This window comes from Numida meleagris, chromosome 11 (assembly GCF_002078875.1).
Source record: "Numida meleagris isolate 19003 breed g44 Domestic line chromosome 11, NumMel1.0, whole genome shotgun sequence".
NCBI lineage: Eukaryota > Metazoa > Chordata > Aves > Galliformes > Numididae > Numida > Numida meleagris.
In genome coordinates, this window is record NC_034419.1 from 1340488 (window position 1) to 1365434 (window position 24947).

Sequence of the window (24947 nt, forward strand, 5' to 3'; positions counted from 1 at the left end):
TGGGTGACGTCTGAGCAGGGGACACATGGGACAACATCACGGCCCCACACGGGGGTCTCAGAAGGGGAGCAGGGAGTGGTGCAGTTTCCTCTCCCTTGCATTTGCTCTTAAAGCCATGCTTGTTCTCTTCACCTGATCCTTGCTTCCTCCCCCTGTGACCCAATCAAGCACAGGGGCTGTGTAAATAGCACTGGTATTTCTGCGGTCCTACTGAATAAATGCCAATAGAGAAAATGAGTGGGTGGGGATGTTGAGGGGTTTGGGAGTGAGAGCCCCTCTCAGCATTGCCCTCGGCTCTTGGAAATGAACCTGTGCAGAAGCACTTGCCGCTTTGAACTGGTGCGCACTGGTTTGAAGTGGTGAGTGCTGCTTTGAACTGGGGGAGCACTGCCGTGAACTGGTGGGCACTGGTTTGAACTGGTAGGCACTGGATGCTGCTCCTTGGTGTGACGCTAAGTACTTCAGTGTGGCAGCTGTGTGACAGCACTGTAAGCATCATCACCAGAGAAGCACAGGGTTATTTTAGTCCTCGGGCACATGGAAATTACCCTGGCGGTTAAGCTCAATCACAGAGCAATCCGCAAAAGCTGGTGAAGCCACTGGCACCAGGCCCTTCCATTCTGGAGTCCTCTCCTGAATGGGGCTGCCCCATGCCAGCACCCCCCCTGGGGTCCTCAGCCCCCTGTGTCCCCCCTGGGCCTTCCTCAGCCTCTGCAGGCACTGAAATATATTTTTGTTTTTAACAATTCCAGCAACTACAAATGACATCAGAAAGGTCAGCTCTGCTGGCGGCGCTGCAGTCCAGTGGGATCAGAACATGGGGAGGATGGAGCCGTGGGATAGGGATGGCACCCTGCTGGCACCTCAGCATGTGGCAACCTGGGCACATCAGTGCTGCCAGCACCTGAGCGCGCACCTTGGGGTCTCCAGCCCTTGGGAAGGCCCAGGCGCAGTGTGTGGGGATGCAGGATGACCCACAGCTGTGTGTCGGGATGAATCCCACCCCATAGGATGAAGCAGAACACGCCATAAACACCGCTCCATGCACGCAGCAGTCCCGCCAAGGACAGCATCATCATCTGCCTCGGCATCTTTTTTTTTTTTTTTAAAAAAAAAAAGCAATTTCCTCCTTCCACCTCACTGACAGAGCTGGGGGAATATTTAAGTGACCTGTCAGCACCTCCCTCACCTAACTGAGCCGATGCTTTGTGCTGGTGGCACCCACACCTGGGGTGGGGGGACAGCACAGATGCCCATGGCACCTTCGCCCCGTCCGTCCTCGCTGGCCCCAGAGGCACATCTGCTTCTCCTAAGAGCGAATGGCACGGCCCCATGGTTTTTGTGAATGATTTTCTTGTTCTACTTTCGTCCAGAATGGCTCTACAGCAAGGTTGGTGCTTTAACACAGTAATTCTCAGAGCGTAATGAAAGCTGACATTATATCAAACACAATAAAGACTCTCAGTTGATGGAGATCATTCCTGAACACACAAACCCATTAAACTGAAAAAAAAATATCAATTCTACACACTCGCCAGCCAAAAGAAAATGTGATTTGTTATCTAAAAGGGGGTTATAAACACAGCTTCAATGCACTTTCTGTGCTGTAATGAAAACTGGGTTTGAAATGGCAAGACGACTGCAAATTAGAGTATTTGATTTTATTTTCTAACTTTTTAGGTAAGCCTTCTACAAGGGCAAGTGCAAGGTTACAGCGACGATCTTTCTGTTCTCCACCGATAAGTAGGATCTGTAATTAAAGGAGGAGAAAAATGAAACGGGGATAAGGAACTCGCACTTGCCCTTCTGAAGATGCTCTGACCACAGAGGCTGGTGCAGCCCTGCATGGCTGCAGAGAGGGGCAGGGGACAGCCAGCCCCAGCCCCACTGCTGCACTCCCACGGCCCTGCTCCCATTGCTGCAGCCCTGTCACCGTGCGCCCATCACCGCCTTCCCACCGCCATGCTGGGCTGTTCTGCCATTACCCAACGAGTGAAACCTTGGCGATTCATTCTGTCCTTCTCCATTTGGCAAGCAGTGCTCCCGTTTTCCCCTGAGTTTCATTTCTAATGGAGCTTGAAATTATCCGGGCTTTGTTATTGGCTTCCATGTTTGCAGGTGGGAGTTATCGATGGAGGGCAGCCCGGGCTCCCTGTGCCACCTCTGTGCCATGGCACGGCACACTGTGGCACAACACATGAATCTGCTCTGGAAATACGGCCATTGCAATGGGCAGTACGGCTGGCTGCGGGGGCCATCCCATAATACATGTGCTCAGATGCAGGAACAAAACAGAAACGCGAGTGCTGTGCTGACATGCACCAAGCTCCGGGAAGGGTTACTGCCAAAGGACGATTTCCCCACCTTTGGGATGGGGCCCAGAGGGAAGTGCTTTGCACCCAAAACCTATGGCAGAGGGGAGCTTCCCTGCATAGCAGGGAACAGTGCAACGAGGAAGAGGAACCGGGAGAAAAACAACAGTAATAAACATTTTATGAAGCAGAAAATGGCTTATAAAGAAGTCAACTTTTAAAGGCAATTTATATAATCCTGCCAAGCGCACATAAATGTGGGAATGGGTCCCCGCAGTGCCTAAGTGTCCCTTAAAGGGACAAAGAGCTCTGCCGCCCAGCAACGCCATGCCCTGACATGTGCTGTGCAGGCTGCACTTCGTCACCATCCTGCAGAGCTGGCTGTGGTCCCTGCACTGCCATGTCGCCTGGGGACCCCACGGCATGGGCTTACACAGTGGAATAACAGGGAGGTGAGGATGGAGGAGCAGGGAAAGTCAGTTGCTGGGTGATGTGCCGGTGTTCCTACGGCCGTGCTTTGCACCTGGCTCTTGTCTGAGCTACGTGGCTAGCAGGGCATGGCAGCTGGTGTGCAGCAGCTTGGTGCTGCTGGGGACAGGGCTGGGGACACCTGGAGCACAGGGACAGCGCCTGGGGACATTGCTCCATGCCCCTCTGTGTGGGACAGAGCCCAGAGCTCTGACAGAGAGCAGCAGGCATGTCCCATACAGACTCCATGGGGACCTGGCTGTGCACCTGGGGACCAGAAACATCTCCCAGGGAAGGCTGGCAAGGCAATGGGAGCAGGGGCAGCTGTTCTGCTGCTCGGACCCAAACAGCCTCTGTGCATCGTGGGGAGGGCAGCCTCTGCGGGACATGGCCCTGGAATGGATGAGGTGTGTGAGAGCACGAAATGGAGGACAGGGCAGGACTACATGGGTGGTGCACGGTGCGGAGCGGAGACACTTCCAGTGCCACCCAGGAAGGAAAGTACTGCCGGCGTGTGGCATGGGAACCAAAAACCCCAGTGCTGGTGAGGGAGAAGAAACTTTCCAGGCAGAGATCAGTGCTGTGTGATCGCTGGGAGCGGCCTCGCAGCCGTCCTCGCTCCTGCTCCTGTTTCATTTTCCCCTGAACCTCCATAGCAACCCATCTGCAGTGAGCGACTCTAATGTTTAATGGTCCTGCCATTAGCACTAATGCATTGCAAACACTCAGCATCTGCCGTCGCGCATTCAGATGGAAACACAAAAATAACCACGCTCGGTGCAATCTGTCATAAACTCCAGCTCGAGGTTACAAAATGACACGCGGCGAGAGGAAGGGAGAGCTGCGGCCAGGATGACCAGCGGCCAGCGGGAGGGAGGAGCGCGGTGATGCTGCGGGCACTGCTGTGGTCCTTGGCACCTGGCTCTGGCGGTGGGACCAGCACGTCCCCACGGGCGGCACAAGCAGGAGGTGGCAGCTGCACTTGGCAGCGTGGCCCCTGCATCCCGGCAGCATCCCACCCAGTTCTGCGCCGTCCTGATAAAGCTGCGCGGTGACGCATGGCCGCGCACTGTTTCCAGGTGACTCGCTCCTAATTACCTTGATGAAGTGGTAGCAAACGGCGCTGTTAAAAATATTTTTTCGATGCAAGTGAGTTTCTGAAAGGTTTGTGCCACGAATGGCAAAATGAGCCAAAAGTTTCCAGCACCACAGCTGCTCCTGGCACATTGAATAGAACCAGGACTGGCCCCCCCGGCCCCTGAAGAAGGCTCTGGAAAGGGAGAAAGTGATTTTGGGCTGAGGCACAGCAAAGGGAGGAAACCTGGGCTGAACCCACAGAGCTGCTGCAGGGAGAGGTGCAGGGAGGGTTTTCCTTCAGGGCTCACGTCCTGCCATGCCCCACTGCTGCGGGGACAAAACCTCGCTGTCCTCCTGAGACCTCCTCCACTCGTCTCTGGGGAAGAGGTGACAGTGACTCGCAGTAAGCTCTTGGTGACCATCGGTACCGGTGACAGCTGTCTGCCGGATGGCACAGCCAGCGGGTCCACTCCACCTTCCACAAGCAAAACTGCTTCTTTTGGTGAAGGGAAGGCAGAGGAAATGGACGTGGCTACCCTCACCCAGCTCTCCTTTCCCTGAACTGCATTCTCCCTGCCGGACAGACTGCTCCTGAGCTGCTGCTCTGTGCAGGACCAGTGCTCCCAATGCACTGCAGCTGAGCAGGTGCACTGCTGAAGGCCCCTGGAAGCCCATCACGCACAGGTGTCAGCCGGACACAGATGCTGGCAGGGCAGGGACAGGCTGGGAGTGCCCATCACCTGGCAAGCATGGCTCAGCATCTTGCTTTGTCTTCTGCTGCTCCTTCATCTTCCTCTCCACGTTTATCTGTGTTTGATGACCATCACCCAGGGCAAGAGGGTGTATAGAAGCAGGATTTGCTTCAGCTTCTGTTCTCTCCTTCACAGCCTCTCCTTCCATCTCCACTTCCATTTGCATGTCCAGCGGAGCACCCTGACCACCCCATTTAGCAGCCAAGAGCTGCAAGGTGGCCAGCCCCTCCTTGCAGGTGGACACGGGCAGGAGCAGAGCTGGGACAGCAGTGCACAGGGACCAGCTGGCCAGCGCTGGAGGAGAGTTTCCTCTGAGGTAAATGCCACTGGGTCCATGTGTGGGGCTCATCATACAGAAGGACGTGTCACAGGGGCAGGCAGCTCAGAGGTGATATCACCTAGGGCCAGGGCTCACCCTGAGCCAAGCCACTGCCTCAGGAATGGGGACAGTGAGGAACAGGAGAGGCCACCGCTGTGGGACAGCACCAGTTGCATGTGGAGCCCAGGGGCTGCCAGCCTGGGGCCAGTGATGCTTGCACTCCAAGGGACGCTCACAGAGGTGGGGCTGTCTCCAGGCTGTCCCCTCAACCACCACAGGGGGCTCCTGGTGGCAGGGCAGGGCAGGATCTGGCTGGCCCCAAGGAAGGGGCTGGTGGACTCTGATTTTTGTACTGCAGGATCCATTTGCACTGGAAGGAAAACAATCCTTCCTTCCTTTTGTATTATTGTTAGAATTTGAGAGCATTTCCAGGCAGAACACTTCAGATTCCTGCTGAGCGTTATCACTGCCATAATTACAAAGTCAAATGCAATCATTAAAACAACATCTTCCCTCTCCCAGCCGAGACTCGCTCCTTCCCCGGCAGCAGCCTGGCACTGCTGTCAGGTGCCTTGGGCACGTGAGCCACTGCCCTTGCCCAGTGCCTGCCCTGAAAAACCAATCCTGAAACCCCAAGAAACCCTTCAGCAAGGATCCAAACCCTCACTTGCCTCAGCCTTCCCGCTCCGCTCGCTCCCACCCCACTGCAGACAAGCTCAGAATGGATTTGTCCATGTGCCATATGGATGGGGAGCTAAGGGCAAGGAGGGAGGAGCTGAAGGATGGGGAGCAGAGAGGGGACAGGCGTGTCACAGCGTGTGTCCCTAGGGCATGTGGCTGGGGTGAGCTGGAGCCTTACCCGGATGTTGTCCTGCCAGTGGTGGGCCTTCTGGAACTTCTCCGCCGCGTTGGCCAGCCTCTGCAAAGACAGCAAGAGGAGAGAGTGAGTATAGAGCCAGGTAGTGCCCACACCACGGCTGGCCCCAGCTGCAGGCAGAGCTGAGAGCAGCTCCATGGGGCTCCTCCCTGTGCCCACAGCATCCATCCCCTCGCTGGGTGCTTAGCAGCACTGAGCCCCTCTGCATACACCAGTGCTGTTGGAGGGCAACTGGCCAGGAGTCTGCAGCCAGGAGCCCACAGCCCTCTCCCTGCAGTGAGAGGCTCCCAGGCGGAGGCAGCCTCTAACGAGGCTAATTGCACAGTGTTAATTGGCCATGAGGCTGTCAAGGCTGTCGCATCCCAGGAAGGCTCCCTGGAGAGCTCAGCATTGTGGGGATGCAGCCAGTCGAGACGTGTCACTGCCGATGTCCCCAGGCACCCACTCCTCTGACGGAAGCGTGATGGGAACACGAGGGTCCCGCACCGCCAGCCCGTAGTGCCCCCAGCTCACACCAGGCGCAGTGTGCCCGCAGCTCAGCGCCTCGGCCGGGCACCACGCACATCAAAGAGCTGCGAGCACCGAGCGGGCAGCGCCATCGTACATCTTCCCACGGGGACAGCACGGCTTGTTCTTATCGGCTGTACGGAGACGAGTATTCCATCACAGCACTATCTCAGCCCGCGCTGGTCAAAACTTTCTCCTTTAATGTTTTCCTATTTCTTGAAATTTTGATTTCCAAGCCTAAGTGCCTGCTTTTCACAGCTGGCATCTGTTGGGAGTTCAGCAATCCATGGGGTGTTGCAGTGAAACTCATCCTGCCCGGGTCGCTGTGAGAAGATCAGAGATAACAAACATAAAAGCCAAAGGACTGCTCACTTTTGGGGCAGTTTTGCCCTTGGGGGGGCTGGTGTTAGCAGAGCTGCGGCCCAAATCCCGCACCCCACCCAGTCACTCCGTGCTCTGCTTATACACTGAGATGGCTGATTAAGGGCAAGCATTTATTCCGAGCCATATTTAAGGCAGCAGTGATGAAATATGCATTTTTCTATACTTGATAAGAGTGTGTTTGTTTATTGCATGCCCAGGGAAGATTTATGGACATCTTTAACTATTCATTGCCTCGCGAGAAGTGCCTGGAGTGTTGCAAATGGTGCACTCGGTGACTGCTGCACCCACTACAGGCACTTCAATGGAATGTATTTTTCCTCTGGAAAATGTCAATTTGTCAAAGTCAATCCGGACAAAACTTTGTTTTTAAGAAAAGAAGCCCAGATGTTCTGTTCTTCTTTGGATAACCAGTGCATTATAGGGATGGGGGTGGTGGCAGCAGGGTGGCACGCGCCCCGGGGAGGATGGAGTGTGGTGATGGCAATGGGCTGCAGGGCATCCCCATCTGTGCGCAATGAGTTCATCATGAATAATGAGATTGGGATCGATACAGCTCAGGGATTATTTCTAATCCTTAATAACGATTAAACCATTATTTTACAAGCGCTGCGGATCAATCATTTCATCTCCAGCCGCGCTGCGTGCAGGGAGTGGAAGGCACTGCACGGCCCCCACCACTTCTGCATTCAGTGTGGTGCTCCCGTCCTCCAACCAAGGGAGCCCTGGGAAGCTATTCCAGCTTTGCTTCACCACAGAGCATTAAGGGCACGTGCAGATGCCGCGTTTCACCCCGTCACTGCAACGCAGCAACGCAGCGATGGGGCAAAATGCAGCAGCTGCACATGCCCAGGGTTGTTGGGCAGCGATGAAAGGAGACAACCCCCTTATATGCACACAGGGAATATAAATCTTCAGCAAACACTGTAAAGCAGCGAAGCATCTCATCCTGTAATAATCTCCGAGACAGTTGATCCCAGGGCTCTTATTACCCCAGCAGCTGGCATCTGAAATCCAGTCGGCAGCAGGCTTAGCCACGGCCGGGTATTGATCACGGAGCGGCTTCACAAAGCGCCGCAGCATTTTTCTATCAGAGCGCTAACTTGTTTGCCAATAACTCTTTCAGCCACACGGCACGGGCTGTGCTGGGAGGGAAAGGAGTGGCCAGAACCCATCTCTCCTCCTCTTCAGCCCGGATCTCTCTCATTCCTAGGGCTAGAAAGCGATGGAGCCACATCTGCAGTGGGTTTGTCTTAAGGCACGTGCTATGGATTGGCTGGGCTGTGTTTGAGATGACACCGGAGGCTTTTTGGGTGGACTCCGACTGCCAGAACCAGGCTGTACTGCACACAAGTGGAAGTATTTGGCTTGGCGAGTGCGGAAGGACAGCCAGCACACCACACTGCCTGTAGCTGCCGTCAGCCTGCTGACATCCTGCATCTGGTTAAACCGTGCTGAGGATTTTGAGGCATTTTCAAAATAATTGCGAGAGTTTTCTGTTTGTGCCGAGCAGCCAATTAAGCAGTTTGCAAACAAAGTGAAATCACAAACATTTGCAGCGCTGTGCGCCGCGTTTGAAAGTCCATTATTAGGAATTTACACCAGGGAAACGTAAGCAAAAGCTTCTGGAGTCTGACTGCCCAAGCACTGGTGACGGTGGCATTCCCATCACGCCAGAAAAATCCACACCCAGGGACAAGCACGAAAGGAGGGTGAAAAGTGTGCTGAGACCACACAGAGAAGGGAATGGCATGTCCTACAAACCCAGCAGCCACCTGAATGACAGCTGTGCCCTTGTCCTCCCCGGCACCTCGAGGGACGGAGCCAGGTTGTGGGATATGGTAGTGGGACACCCTGCTGGGGTAATGAGAGCAGCTCCTCCTCCCTCTCCTTCACCAGCCTGCCATTCCCGCTTCACAAAGAGCAGCTTGGGCCAGGGAAAAGGACACAGCGTGCAGCCACCCACCCCTCTTTGGGGTCTTTATTCATTTTGCCTGAAATGTGCCCCAGGCCTTGTCCTGCAGCACCACTGCTGGGACTGCGGGAGCCTTCCCTCCATCCGCCTCGCTGCTACACCCAGGGAGCAGGGCGGCCTGACACTTGCTGTTTAAAGACCAGGCTGGGGGAGGAGAAGGAGCGGGAGAGCTCCCCGAAGGGAAAAGCCATCAGCTGGAACAAGATTTCAACAACTACACATTTCTTGACCTTTTCCACAGTCGTATCTTAAATGTTGCACGGCTGAATGTGATAAAAAGAAAAAAAAAATTAATAAAATAGATTTCATTTTTTAAAAAAGGTCAGGACATGTGTTACAGGAAAAAACTCATTTAGGTGCGTGCCTTCCCCCTTGCCGACCCAGAGGGCCCCTCCCTGCCTTGCACCTCTGTGCACTTCACTCTCAGGGCTCAGCTGTAGGGCTGGGACCATGAGCTCAGAGACGCTGACAAATGTTGGGGAGCTGCCCACACCCGGTGCGATGCTGTGTGCCTAACCCAGAGAGATGCAGAGATGATGCCAGGCTCCTGCCAGTGCTGCCGCTCCATGTCAGGCTCAAATGTGTCCCCGAATCCTTAGGTGCTGCAGTGCCCCAAAACTCAGCCCCTACACCTGCACTCGCCTGCCCACCACGCGGGCTGTGCAAGTGGCTTGGCACCCACAGATGCCCACCCCAACGACCTTTCCACGGGGCTTGGCAGAAGTCAGGGGAGCAGTCAGAGCCGCAGGGGCACAGTCCTGGTGATGAATGTTTTAAAAAGAAATGTTATTTCAAAGCTGTCCCTTCCAGCGGATGCTTCTGAAGGCCCAGAACCAGAAGCATCCCAGATGCAGGCTGCAGACCTCTCTGCTGTTATTGCAGAATCATAGAATAATTAAGGCTGGAAAAGATCACTAAGATCACCTAGTCCAACCACCACCCCATCTCCACCATGCCCACTACCCATGTCCCCCATTGCAACATCTAACCTTTTCTTGAACACCTCCAGGGATGGTGACTCCACCACCTGCCTGGGCAGCCTGTTCCAATACCTCACCACTCTTTCTGAGAATAAATTTTTTCTGATATACAACTTCCAGCTCAGCAATTGGAGAGGACTGCTGCCAACCTCTTCCTCCTGTCACCGTTTCCTGTTATTTTTGCTTGCTAAGAACAAAACAGAACTTAGCAAAAAAATGTAACAATTACTGTGATAACGTTATACTAAGTTATTAAGCAGTGACAATGGGGGATAAATACGGCATATAGCCCATTCTATAGCACCACCACCAGGACAGATCAAAGCCAAATGCAGAGTGAATGGAGAGCAGCTTATTAAGGGGAGCATCGGTGTATGCAAATGCAATGCCTGCTGTGCAGCTGGGAAGGACAAACACGCAGGTGCTGGAGAGGGAAGCTGTAAGGGCAGGAAGGTGGGGAGCAGCAGGGCCCCCACTCCTTTGAGCTGGCTAAGTGACAGGGAGGGAGGAAATGGCCTTGGGTTGCACCAGAGCAGGTTTAGATGGGATGTTGGGAAGAATTTCTGCACAGAGCGGGTGGTCAGGCACTGGGATGGGATGTCTAGGGCGGAGTCCCCAGCCCTGGAGGTATTTCAGAGACACATGGGGGTAGCACTAAGGGACGTGGTTTAGTGGTGGACCTGGCAGTGCTATTTGATGGTTGAATGTGATGATCTCATGAGTCTTTTTCAACCTCAATGATTCTATGATTCCATCTGGGATGCAGCACCCCCATCCAATTCGACTTGCCCTAAGATTTTTGCAACTGCTCAGCCAAGTACAAGCAGCCTGAATTGGACAAGGAGTTCCTCCAGCATCCTGGAGAACGTCCCCTCTGTGCTCACTAACATCCCACAGGGCATCTCAGCCCTGTGCCCAGCTGGCAGCCTGGTTTGCAGGGCACAAGCCCAGCTCAGCTTCTAAGCCACAGCATGCAGCAGCTTTCTGAAGTGAGCCTTGGCAGAGTGGTCCCCACGGGCCAGTCTTACTGGGGAACAGCCAGAGGACACCAGAGAGCAGCATGGAGACACTGGAGAGCAGCCTGGGGACACTGAGGAGCAGCCTGGGGACATTGGGGCACAGCCTGAGGACATCAAAGAGCAGCACAGAGACACTGGGGGAGCAGGCCAGGGACACTGGGGAGCTGCAAAAACCTTAGAAATAGGTGGCCAGACTTATAGCATGGGACTCTCATGAAACCCACATAAAAAAGGTCAGCAGTGATGGCACTGAGCAGCACTACTCGCTCCTGCATGCCTGGTCATGGCTCTTTCTGCTGGCCTGGATTTCTTCTCCTCTGCTTCAGCCAGCGCTGGCTTCCCTGCTGTTCCAGCAGCTCTGACTCTCTCCTAAGACGTTATTTTTACTCTTCTCTTAAAATACAACGCTAAGAGAGGCTTCTTGACTATATTAACATTAGGAATCTAATCAGCAATCAGACAGCTCATAATTTTCTGATTAGCTCTGATTATACTCAATCTTTAGGAAAGGAAAAAAAAAGAGGAAAGAGAAAGAAAAAAAAAAAGGAAAAATATAAAAATATTCTCTGCTCCCCAATTCTCTTGGCAGGGCACAAAGCCATGGCAGCAGCAGTGCTGTGGTCTCTGCCTCAGCAGGACACTGTCACAGTGACCTATGAAGATGCCCAATAATCTGTCATCATACATCTTCCCTTGGTCCTTCTGGGCTCAGCCAGGATGTTGACTCAGAGAAGGTGTGGTGCAGGGAATGGAGAAGACACCAAGAGCTGATAGAGCTGGAGGAGTATAGCTCTATGGCACAACATCTCGGCTCATATGCTGAAAGTCAGAGGAGAAGGATGCTGGAGAGGAGGGAGGTGATCTACCTGGCCTCAGCCAAAGGGAAGAGCTGGAAGGAGGAGCTTCTCCGAGAGAGGAGGAGGAGGAGGCTGAAGAGTGTTGGATGGAAGTGCTTTGTGGCACCCCACAGGGATAGATCCTGAGGAGAGGTCCCTGCTGGGAGGTAGATGATGAAACCTGAGGGCAAGCTGCTCCTCCATGGGCTGACAGGGATGGATCTGAGCACATGGTGGGCCTGGGGCTGTGCTTGGGGCATGGGACTGGGCCTGGGGCTGGCACTGGGGCTGGACCTGGGACCGGGGCCTGGGGCTGAGCTGGCCTCCACTCATGCCAGTCCCTGCTGAGGGGCTTCTGAGCAGACCTGCTCAGCAAGTGACCAGCTGACGCTGCAAAGCATGAGATTTAATTATTTGTATCAAAGTCATGGCCTGCATAGCTACAGGTGATACAAGCGCTCAGAAAATTATCCAGCTGGCTCCTTAGAGCAGCTGCTGTGCTGACACTGCCTCACAGTGCCACACGAGCTGCACAAGAGCTGGTGGCGAGCCGCATGCAGCAATCACCGAAGCCCAGGTGCCATGTGGAAGAGCCAGCAGCTGTCACCTGGGATCACAAAGTGCCCTCATGCCTCAGTGACAGGCCCAGCCATGGCAGTTGCTCCCTATGGGCAGTGGCAGGCTGCGGCCAGCCCCAGACCAGATCGTGATGGACAGACAGCCCCTGCAGTGCTTGTGCCCAGCCCTGCTCTCACCTCCCACGGCACACACTGCACACCCACACAGACCCGACGGCAGTGGGTAGGGCTCTGCTATTAACCGAGTTCGTGTGGACGGGGCCTTCCCCCTCCCTGTGCCAGGAAAGTCTCCTCCTTACACTCCAAACCCTGTAATCACATCTGCAGAGCCCTCTTTTGTAAAGCAGCCTCGCAGATGTAATTAGTTTGAGGTGACCTCGGGAAAAAAAAAAAAAAAAAAAAAGTTCAAGTTTAAAAAGAAAATCTCTCCGGTTAATGCTATGCAAATTGCCAGAGAGGCAATCAGGCTGACTTTTAAACACTGGCCCCCGTCGGAATGGCTCACAAGACAGCCTCATTGTCTCTCTATCAATTTGCATCTCGTTACCCACAATGCGCCATGCTGGAGGTAACCTTTTGGGGAGCGCGTGGCGGCAGCGTGCAGGCTGGGGACAGCACGGGGACTCGTGTTTACATGGCCCCTTGTGCCCGGGTGGCTGCTGAGCGGCTGAGGCTGTGGCCCCGCTGCCTCTGGGCAGAGCATTACTCTGTCTGTGTCCTGCTGCCTGTGCATAGTCCTCACCGAGCAGCAGCTGGGGTCATTTCTTCGTTTGGAAGGAGTCACACAGCCCCGAGCTCCACCATGAGCAGTCCCACGGGCAGTCTCATGCTCCCGGTGCTGCCTGCGCGCCCACCAGCTCCTCCTGCACCAGGGCAAGCTCGCTCCCAGCCTGCCTCCCCCCGCCTAGAGGTGCTTCCCAGAATCCTCACGCACTTCTTTACGTCCTTGCCAACCCTGACCGCCGTTGGGAGATGGTGCAAAAATAGCATTTTTCTCTGTGAAGGGATTTAAGGAGATGTCGCAAGCAGTGCACGCCAGCAGCAGAACTCAGCCTTTTCCAAATGCTGTGCAGAAGGAACCGGTTTCCAACAAAACAGAGCCAGCCTCTTTCTGCTATTTTAAGCCTTCCCTGCAACATGAACAGCAATATCTACATTCCCTAAACACCAAAGAGCAGAAACTTCTGCAAGTTACGTTGGGAGCGCTCCCATTTCTGAGCACCCTCAGAAAGCAAGGCAAGCAGCCCCATGGTGAGAAGCTCCGTGCGTTGCTTTGTGCTCTGCCGACGAGGCAGGGACCCTCCACCAACACGCTATGCCACCCCCGCCGCCCGGCTGGAGGTGCCAAGGCAACAAAAGGGCTTTTAATAGACAGGAGAGCACCACTGCGCTGAAGAAAACCCGATCATTTAAAACCCTTCTGAATAATGGCACTGCCTCCCCGCTGCTCAAATCAGCCTCGGCATTTTGTTATTATGATAACTAAATACAGAAGATTTTAACAGCTGGAAACGCGGCAACAATATTTAAAAGAGTTTTTTAAATTGTTGGTATTTGATTCAATAATGGTAATGGGCTTTTTTTTTTTTTTTTCCCTTCTTTTTTTCCTTTTAAAGGAAAGGATTGTGCACGGTGCCATCAGGCTGCAAAGCCAGCTCCTGCCTGGCGATGGCGGGCACTTAATGCACAGCATGGACAGGGCTGGCTGCGCCGAAATCACGGCTCACCGCTCGGACACTGCCCTCGTGCCGTGTTGCTGCCTCCGGAGCCTGGCTGGGATGAGGGAAGCGTAAGACTGAGAAGCGCTGCAGCCACAGTCACCGCAGCACTCTCCAGGTGTCCCCGTGGCGCAACCAGCCTCTGTCCTCCCTGAGGCCCCAGCAGTGTGCCATCCACGGGCTGGGGAAGTCCAGCTGGGGAGTCTACACTGTGATCCGTCTGTAATGTGCCACCAAGGAATTAGAAGAAGACTGCCAGTGTCAGCATAAATAAAAAAAATTATGATACAGTGTTTTGGGAGTGTTTTTTGCATTGTGTCGTGCCAATTTCAGTAAGCTCAGCTGGTGGCAGCTCTCATAGACAGCACCGAGTGGCATGGTGAGTCCCACTCTGTCCCAACCCAGGCCCCTCTGTCTGACAGCTGTTACAATCCCCCTGAAGTTCATTGCTGTTTTGTGGGACTGTTCTCTCCGCTGAAGCTAAGACAAACAAAGCAGGCTTTGGACATACCAGCAGAAACCAAGCAAGGAGAGCATGGGCAGCCCCAAGCAGCCAGGCTGCACTGGGGACACTGAAAGCACCGTCATCAGCCAACACACTGCAAGACCAACCTCGCCAAGGCTGAATACACCCTAGTCCTGTGTTTATGCTCATGCCAAAATGTCAATGCCACCGCTCTCCGAGCCAGGTGGATGTGGCAGCTCCTTCCCCAGCCCCCTGGGGCACTGCCAATGGAGTCTCACTGGTTTTGGGGATGGGGACTCACCAGCTCCAAAGCTGGGCGCATCCATGCAGCCATCCCAGCAGCACCCAATGGTAAGACAAGATGGGATGGCAGGCAGCCAGAATGAGAAGGATGTAGGGGACAAAATGAGAGCACAGGGCGAAGAGCAGGATAAATAGCAAGGGCAGGGAAAGCGGAGAGGAGGGGCTGCTGCTGGTGGGAGCCAAGTGCTGTTTAATGCCTCATTCAGAGCACCGCTGCCCTTCACCCTGATGCCTATTTAATGTCATCCCATTCAGCGAGTGTCCCCATGATCTGGTAATTATCTTTTACTTACAAAAGAGCATCTCTGTGTCACAAATACTCCCCTCTCTGGCTCTGCCACAGATCGATATCTCCTCAAGGCCTTCACCATTGTTTGGGGGAAAGGAATTGATTTCTGAGAGGAGCAAGGGGAGGACAAATATATAAATAAGTGCTGCACAGATGTGGCTCTGCGCAGCCCTGCGGTAGGCTGCATAGGGAAGCACAAGGAAGGGCAAGGATCCTGTTGCGGATTGTGCCCTGCCTGCTCTGCCTGCCCCTGCTGCACTGGCTGCCCACTGCTTTCTTGCCCTGAGTACCTGCAGCGTTAGTCTACAGATCATAGAATCATAGAATATCCTGAGTTGAAAGGGACCCATAAGGGTCATCGAGTCCAACTCTTGGCTCCACACAGGACCACCCAAAAATCAGACCATATACCAGGGTGTGTTGCCCAGATGCTTCTTGAACTCCAGCAAGCTTGGTACCACAGCCACTCCTCTTGGGAGCCTGTTCCAGTGCCCAGCCACCCTCTGGTGGAGAACTGTATCCTGATATCCAGCCTGAACCTCCCATCACAACTTCATGCTGTTCTCTCGGGTTCTATTGCTGTGAGCAGAGAGCAGAGATCAGTACTTATCCCTCTGTGCCCCCTTGTAAGGAAGCTACAGTCCATGATGAGGTCTCTCCTCAGTCTCTTCTTCTCTAGGTTGAACAAACTGAGAGACTTCAGCCACTCCTCATACATCTTCCCCTCTAGACTAGACCCTTCACCATCTTTGTAGCCCTTCTTTGGACACTCTTTAATAGTTTTATGTCCTTTTTATACTGTGGTGCTCCAAACTGCACGCAATACTCAAGGTGAGGCTGCACCGCTGTGGTACAGAGCAGGACAACCACTCCCCTGCTTGATGAACCCCAGGGTACTGTTGGCCATTCTGGCTGCCCGGGCACACTGTTGACTCATGTTCAACTTGCTGTTGACCAAGACCCCGAGATCTCTTTCAGCAGGGCTGCCCTCTAGCATCTCATCCCCCAGTCTGTATACAGAGCCAAGGCTGCCCCTTCCTGGGTGAAGAATCTGGCACTTGCTCTTGATAAACTTCATGCAGTTGGTGATTGGCCAGCTCACCACCCTCGATGGAGTCAACAGCTCCTCCCAATTTATTATCGTCAGCAAAAAAAAATGGAACGCTTCATGAATTTGTGTGTCATCCTTGCGCAGGGGCCATGCTAATCTTCTCTACACTGTCCCAATTTTAGTATATGTGCTGCTGAAGTGAAATGTATATACAAAGGTTAGCTTTCAGAATCATGACGTATAGGATAATACAATTAGATCTTGTGGTTGATTGATCTGGGGCTTCCAAAGCTTTGGGATCCTGTCAAGTCATTCTTTCAGGTCTTTCTCCTTGACTCTGAGACTCTTGGAAGGAAGGAGCCCACATTCTTCCAGGTGAGAGCTGAGACCCCAGACATGGATGCAGAAAAAAAAGCCGCCCCGTGGGCTGCTGCCCAGCAAGCGGTGGGTGGAAGCTGCAACAAAGGGGATGAATACGAGAATACCAATAGGTTTAAAAGTGATGCAGGAGATATGGCCCATGGAAGCCATAGCAGTGCTTCAAGAGGGGAAGGATGGTGGCCATGGGCTGGTGGCAGAGGAACTGCTGAAATAGGGCAGGAAGAGCCCTGTGGGGTCCATCCATGGGGTCCCTCCATGTCCAAGCAAGGCCAGCCCCTCCTGGATGAGCACTTCCCAACCTGTTTTCAAAAAGCTGCTGGTGCCGGAGTTCCCACAGCCTCCCCAGGCAATCTATCCCAGTGCTTAACTAGTCTTACACTGCCATGTTTTTCTTAATATCAAAGGTAAATTTCTTCTGCTGCAATTTAAGATGATTACTTCCCATACCATCTCCAGGGCGCACAGGGAACGGTTCATTACTTTCTCCTTCCCTGCAACAGGAACATTTTATGTATTTGAAGGCTGTTACCATGTTTTACCTCAGCTTTCTCCTGACAAAACAATCCCATTATTCTGATATCTGCAAACAGACCCTTGCTTTCCAGCCCTCCGGTTGCTCTCTGTCCGTGTGTCTGCCATTTCTCTGCATCCCTCCGGAAGAACGCTGCTGGCAGCAGGACCAGCAGTGAAGGTGGTGCCCCTCGCCTGTGCCAGTCACCATCAGGTGGGTACTTGTCATCTCTTGGCAGTGCTGAGCCATGCCATGTCTGCAGGCCGGTAGAACTACTTCCATCTATTTCAGCCTTCCCCATCACATCCTCATATTTTGTTGTTCAAATGGGAGGAAAGGAAACAATTCAAAGAGCGTGTAGGAGGGTGTAAATGCTCCACAAGAAACCCATGGCAAAGCCATTCTTCTTCTAAAAACACATTTGTTCACCTTCGTGGACACGAATTCTGGTGGCTGTAAAGCACTGCTCGGCTGATGGCGTCTCCTGAGCCCTGAAAAGCAAACACCTCCCAAAGCAAAGCTCTTCCCTGCAGAGAGTCCTTCCGCACAGGGCACAGGCCTCAGGGCTCTGTGCTTTGAAAAATGACTTCCAGGCAGGACTTGGATTTTGCAGAAGCCCACATGCCTATTCCCAAGCAGATGGACGGATGGCCAGGGAGATGTCAGCTCGCAGCTGTGCTGTCCTGATCTCTGTTCACCTGGTCAGTCTGGAGAAGGAGAAATGAGAGAGGATGGGAAAGAACACAAGGGGAAGGAGAAGGATGCCTTCCAATGCACAGCACCAAAATCCTGGCTATGGGAGGTGACAGTGAAGTGTGCCAAGTGAGAATGCATACACAGTGAGAGGATGGCAATCCTCTACCGAGGGGAAACCTCCAGCAGAACGGGGCTGGACAAGCATGCAGGTAGTGTGGGAAGGAATCGGTTCGTTTGGGAGATCCAACAGCTCATCAGCAGATAACATTCAGGGCAAGCACATACAAGGCAGTGCTTCTTGAGAGCAACAATTAGGACTCATCACGCGTGCTGATGGAGCTCAGAATGAACTGCAGCCACTCAAGGAGGAGATCGCGGCACGCTGGAGCACAAACATCTCAGTGGGAGTGATGGCCCAAAGATGCAAGTTTGTGCTCAGGAGCGGGTGGTAAATAAAGCTGTCACATTAGGCAGCAGGCCTATACATCAGTGGGTCCCTCAGCTGTGACAGCGCGCGGTCCCGCTGGCGCCGGGCGGGCAGCAGGCAGCATGGGGAGGGAAGAGCACGGCTGCTCAACGTGGGGAGCAGCGCAGATGGGAGAGGCACAGGGGATGCAATTCACTCGCAGGAAGCAGCGATTTAAAAAGAAGAAGAAACCCCACGTGATGGAAAGGTGCCTCTGAGCTCAGCTACGGAAATGCTCAAATCTGGTGCCAAGAAACACAGCTCCGCGTGGAACTCAATGCCTCGAGATGTAGGGGACACGAGACTTTTTTTTTTTTAAGGAACAAAAATCAAATTAATCAGAGTATCATCGGTTATGTGAGCTGAGATCAAAGTACAGAGGAATAGAAGTGCTATCACTCAAGGATTTATACTTCCCAAGTAACTGCTTAGGATTAGAAAGAAATTTCAATAATCTGCCAACTAAGTATGCATTGCAAGAGTAATAATCCCTCTCTCCAAACATCTGCTATCAGCTGCTAACGGGGACGGTAAGAAGCCAGGTGGATCATAAACCCGACCCGATCCGAGCACGACCACAAAAGTGGGACATGTGGGAGCCAGCACTGCAGGGTTATCCCATCACCGCCCCACGCCGCTGCAGGAGCACGGTGCCTCGTCCTGGAGCTCCCAGCCCGCAGAGCAACCGACCCATAAAGCAGCGAGTCCTGCGGGCTCCCGTGCTATTGATTTTGATATTATGAGCTGTAAACATTTCTTGCTGCATCCTAAAATCATGCAGTGTATATACAAAGATACAGGAGGACAGGAGCAGAAATGCTTGCAGCACCTCAGCTGTAGTTCTATGGTTTTGTAGCACGAATTTGAGCTGTAGCTTGATGCAGCATCAAACTCAAGGAAGCGGAATTGGCTCAAACCTCACCGCTGCTCTCCTTTGCTTTCTGTCTCTAGTTTTAGAAACGTTCCAGACTCGGTGCATCACAGCACGGCTTGAAGGTGTTGCCTGCTCTCACCCAACACCCAGTGCTATTCCCAGGAGCTGGGATATGCAATGGGTGCACTGTGCCCAGGCAGCTCCAAACAGCAGCTGGACAAGGAGAGCAATACCGGCACAACAGCAAGAGGGAGAGGAACAGCACGCGTGGACGGAGGACCAGAGGGAAAGGAGGATTACAGCACCATGGCATCGGGCATGAACTCACACTGAAAGGTTAGCAGTGGTGTTAGCGATAGGTGAAAGATGTCAGCAGCGTTCAGAGGAAAGTGAGTCACGTTTTTATTCCCCATCCACTCCCCAGAAGGTAAACTGAGGTGAGCCAGGAGCTGGGGCCCGTGCCTGCCTTGTTCCAACCCTTGCTCTACAAGTGCAGGATCAGCACAACACACACGGGAACGAAAACACCAGCACCTCTCTGTGTGCTGGCGTGGGGTGGTCACGATTGCTTTGCAATTTGCAAACGGTGCATGTTTTCCTTGCAGTGTTTACGGCGAGCCGCAGCTTGGTGCTGTGCCGTGGAGCAGATAATTGCAGCAGAGTTAGCTCCTGTCTGGGCACTTTAACCTTGCCGCTCACCCGCAGCAGAGCAGTGGTTTGTAGCCCAGCTCAGGAGCACTGAGGGCAATAAACGGGGCAAGGGGAGGGGGAGGGATGCACTACGCTGCTACGATTCTGCAGAGGTTTCTGTTTTCTTTCTTGTTATCCTAAAAACCCTTTTATGGAGCACGTTGTTGGCAGAGCCCTGTGCTGAGGCAGCCGGTTCTGTGTAGGCACAAGACAATTTGCAAAAGCAATAAACTGACATTCAGCTGAAGAAGCCTGCTGGAAAGATGAGCCATCAGCAAATCCCTATACACACAGGGCCTTAAAGACACACCGGGTTTATAGTGCACTTAAAAAAAATACAGTGACCTGAACTGAACAGGGCCGTGCCATTGGTCTGAGCAGCACACCCCAGCGGCCAGGCTGTGGACCGAAAATGACAAATACAGGAAGTCTGAAGAAAGGAGAAAGGCACCCAAGCATCCTTTGACCTTAATAGTTACATGTATCCCGGTTCTTCTGCCAGGGCTCCGCTGGCTTCAGAGGAGGCACGCACAGAATCCAGCCTGCAAGGGTCTCGGGCAGCCAGAGACACAGCACTCTGAAGGACAGTTCATCAGCAAGGCGTAAAGAAGAGCAAAATTTATGGCATTCGGAGCTGGGCTGGCTGAAGAAATCAAGTCAGAGCAAATGGAGACATATCACCAGGGCAAAGCCTGCCGCTGCGGCTTCAGCCGATTCCTTTGCACATGGCTAATCCTGCTCGCATTAGAACAGGAGCTGAGGGTTGTTACTGGCAGAGCTACTTCCCGAAGCTATAAACCCAGAGCTGCTTTCCTCCCCAGCATCCCTTGGCCTCCCAGCCCGGCCCAGCTAGCCCCCGCTACCCATCCCTTGGCTCAGCCCTTTGCCATTGCTTCCAAAAAAGTCCAGCATGGTCCAGCCCAGGTAAGCAGGGGGTTCTACCTCTTCAACTGCTGAGCAAAGTTTTAATTTCTATTGTCAACCCCGGAAAAAGAGAAACCCCAATGCTGCCACATGGCAGCCGCCGGTGCCACGCACTCTCACTCCCACCCACTTCACCAGATCAGGGCGTCCTTCTAGGGTACAAGCTTTTTGGGGACGGGCAGGGTTGATGTTCTTTTCCATGTTTCCTGTCCCTTTTATTTAAAAAACGCTTTATGCAGCTGTCAGAGCCAAAATGAGAATTTCTTCTTCTTTTTTTTTTTTTAGCAGTCTTTGAAATAAGGATGCTATGTGGGATCAATTTTTTATGGCAGTAAAGTAAAGGGGGAAAATAGCAGCAATTTTCTCTTTTGAACATGGCCTATTTAATGGCATGGATGTCACGGTGCAGCTTTACCCGGAGAGAGGGAGAAAAAGCCACAAAATGGTACTGTGGTCAATCAAAGCCTCCTGCACTGCAATCTGCTCCCCACCTCCTGCTGCCAGCCCAGATTCCCACCGCTCCTCCCAACCTCCCTGCCCAGCTCTCCCAAAGGAGCAGCAGCCAATGCCAAGTTCTCAGCTCCAGGAGCCAGGGAAGCAGCAGGAATGGCTCGCTGGGAATCCCAAAGCGTGCACCAGCTTCTACTTCACCTCCCCTACAAACACCAAGGTTGGAGTTTGGAGCACCCCAGACCTGGTGGCAGCAAGGAGCACTGGGAGTGATACGCATCGGCAGCGCCCTGCCTGGCAGAGAATTAGCAATTCCCAACTACATAACGTTGTCCTGGTGGGACCATAGCCACCAAGATCTGTCAGAAGGGCTGCGCCGATCAAACAGCCGAGAGAAACATTTCTCATTCAATTCTCTGCTAAACTGGAAACAACTCCCGGGGAGCAGCCGGCGGCGGAGGCCCCGTCCATCTCGGTGGGCGCAAGCTATTCACCAGGGTGGGAGGAGCGTCCCAGCCACACTACAGTCGCTCACTCCAATTAACAAATCATTTCATTTAGATATGGTGAGAATCCACAATCGAGTGATGATATGCCCTCATCCGGCACTAGGCACAGGCAAAAGAGCAAAGGATTCTGTCGGGCCCTGCTCGGAGCATGTGTTTGTTGCAGCGCCCAGATCCGCTCCCTCTCTCAGTCTGGGGACAATCTGGAAAAGTTTCCATTCCAAACTCTGCTGAGGATCCACCTTGTGCTCAGCCCTGGCAGCGCAGCCTCCTGCTGTCAGTGCCTCGGCCACACGCTGGGCTGCAAGAACCCGAGGGTCTGACCCACATGGGCTGCAGAGCCTCCCTGTGCTGCAGGATCTGGCACAAACCCCTCAGATTAATGACCAGAAGAAGGATTCTATCTGGCAGATAAAAGCGTTGTGTTAAAAGCATGACAGCAATTACATTAGTATTAGTCACAAAATGCTGCACGCTCAGAGATTTTAAGTTGGGCTTTCCTCTTCCCCTCACTGCCTGGGTTCAGTGGGCACAATTTCCCTGGAATGTGAGCTTGCCCACCCTGTGAAGCCCCTGCAGGGTTGTGGGGCTGAGGAACACCCACGGGCACAGGAGGAAGGTGCTCACATGGTGTTTTTGCTTCCCAGCTCCCTTTGTGACCAGCCGGCTCCTTCTTTTGCACTCAACACCATAACACACCTTTGCAAAGGCAGGAGAACAGAGGAATATGAGCTATCTCTTTTTGTCCTGAAACTCAACCGGTGCCCAGAGCCACCATCACCTTGGGGCCACCATCACCCCAGGGCCACAGTCACCCGGATGCCACCATCACCTCGGGGTCACCATCCCCCTGCCCCAGCAGACCTTGCACCATGCAGCAGTGACTGCTTCTTGGCTTTGTGCAATGTGCACAGAAGTCACTGGGCTGAAGGCACAAGGAGGGGACAATCCTGAGGACAGGTGGGCCCAGCCCAGCACATCCCCTGCAGCAGCCCTGGGAACACCTGCATGGGCACACAGTGCTGCTCCTGCCCCTCCCTGCCCTCCAGCACCCCAATTCGGAGACTGAGCTGATAACAACAGTGCTTGCTACACTCTCAATGGTATTTTCCACTTATAAATATGCCTAATGACTTTTGGACATTTTCTAAACTAATATGGCAGCAAGTCCCACCATCCTCCTCCTCGCTGTCCATTGCCCCGCTCCTGCCATCTGTTAATGTGATGCCCCAGCCCTTGATCATCAGGAACACAATGAGTCCTTTCCCACTGAGCCACCCATCACACAACCCCATGACCCTCGTGCACGTGCAACTGGTGCACCGTGTGCATGTGACCGGAGACAGCACCGGCGTCCCCAACCCTGGCCTCTATCACAGCCAGCATCCTGCCACTGGGAGAGAAAGGATGAGAGAGAGACCCAGAGCCTCCACCAGCAAGGCTTGGGGCACGACTGATGCTCTTCAAGCAGCAGCACCCCAGATGCACAACCCCAGGGGGAGAGCAGGGAAGGGGCCCCCGAGGCTGCATCCCAGCGCTGTGTCTGCCCACCACCTGCCTGCCGGCCCCTGGCTGCCGATCCCCAAGGTGACGGTGACTTTGGGCGCAGGCAGCCATCCGGTCCCACTGCAACCCCAGGTGTCAGGCGGGGAGCAGAGACGCTGCTGGAGCCCTCCCCGGTGCTCGCTGATGGGCTGCTGGGCTCATTGCGCTGCTCGCTCTTCTGTGCCGCCTAATTACCGTGTTGTCAGTGACACTGATGCATGCTCCACTCGCAGCACTTCTCTTGTCCTCCGCGTTCCTTATCGATGCAGACGCAGCGAGGCTGTTGCTAGCACCTCGCAGAGGTGCCGGCGGGTTGGGCCCTACTCCTGGCACACAGCACACAGCGCTGCCCCGCAGCACAGCACCAGATCCCCGTGCTGCACCGTATACCCGCTGTGTTTGCAGAACTCTGCAGCCCTCTCTGAGCAGCTTAGCGTTTTCCAAGTGCATGGTCTCTGGTTTTAGCGTCACGGTCTACGGCACACCAAGTGCATCCCATAAGAGCATACAGCCGGGGCTGCTGGTTTTGCATAATTCTCCACAGAACTAAAATGCCCAGGAAGTCTTTACACGGAATACATATGAAACGGGAGCAAAAAGTCACGGAAGAAACACTTTTAATTTATGAACTGTCAGACAAGAATGTCTCCAAATGAAAAGATAAGGGTTGAGGAGATGAGGGGCTCTGCATCCAACACCCTCCACACCAGGAAGCGCCATTTGATCCGCTCCCCTAGCACAGCTCGCCCCGCGCCACACGCAGGCAGATGTGCTCCGAGACGGGAGACAGCTGTGCTCCCAGACAGAAGGGTGGCAGGAGCCCGAAACGGCAGCACTTATTTAAAAGGCAGCAATGCATTATCCCCTGCGGGAAAAAGAACTTAAGCAGTTTTAAGAAAGCAAACAGGATGATTAATGAACGCCGGTACTCCTGGGAAGGACCTGCCAGAGCAGATGCGCTCCGGTCCTGGAGGAGCAGTTCCTTTGGGTGCAGCGGCAGAGGCACATGGGAACGGGAATCGGGTGCTGGGGAGGTGACACCAAATGCCACCGCGGCACCGCCACCGCTCCCCCCCCCAGCCCCTCCGCTCCACCACCCTCCTCTGCTCCGAGCGCGGGGAGGGAGAGTGACAGATGCAATATTTTACAAAATGAGATAATTATACAGCAGCCACATGGGGAGATTAGATTAGTGAGAGATTTCAATGTGAGGATATTTAATAAGAGTGAGACGCAGGTACACAGAAACGCGGACAGCAAAAGGTCATCGTCATCATCATCGCGCCGAGATGATGAAACAAAGCGCTCGTGACCTACACAGGCTTTGACGCTTACTGCAGTAATTCCATTGTTATTGCAATACAAATAGGATTATTCAGAACAGGAGATACGTAGCCACCCGCAAACAGGGAGAAGGGAAAATGAAACTACGGTGTTACAGACATGGCACAGGACCTCCACCCCACGCTGCAGCAGGGCGGGGGCACACGGAGCAGAGCACTGCACAGGGACGTGGCTCTGCCCCCATCTATAGGCACCCAGCTGCCAAGAGGTTTCCTGGGTGCCACTGGGGTGGGAGAGGGCTGGGGCGTGGGGCAGATACATGGAGATGCATGGCACAGATGAAGCCATAATTTCACAGTGATTAAGCCGTGCTCTGAGAGAGCCCTCATTAAAGTCTTCCAGGGAGAAGAAGCAAGGCCTTTAGGTTTGGACTTTTCTCCTAAGACAGCACAGTGTTAATGCTCCGGACACAGTGCAGGATGGACTTTCCCCACCAGACAGCCTCAGTGCGTGACCGCAGGAAGCAGAGCAGATGTGGGATCTGCAGGCTTTGGATGGACAGGTTTCAAGGGCAGGCTGCACCCCTGCTCCAGGTGCACGTCTGCTCCAGGTGCACGTCTGCTCCAGGTGTATCTCTGCTCCAGGTGTATCCTTGCTCCAGGTGTATCTCTGCTCCAGGTGTATCCTTGCTCCAGGTGTATCTCTGCTCCAG

At 53.7% G+C, this 24947-nt stretch overlaps 1 protein-coding gene across 2 annotated transcripts in view; it reads right to left on the reverse strand.

Moving 5' to 3' along the window:
• The window catches only part of CACNA2D2 (calcium voltage-gated channel auxiliary subunit alpha2delta 2), a 129440-nt gene that overhangs the window by 23795 nt on the left and 80698 nt on the right, over nt 1-24947 (reverse strand). For both annotated transcript variants that reach the window (XM_021409077.1, XM_021409076.1), the window contains exon 4: nt 5788-5847. In XM_021409077.1, the coding sequence (XP_021264752.1) occupies nt 5788-5847 (60 nt within the window). The remainder of the gene's footprint in view (nt 1-5787; nt 5848-24947) is intronic.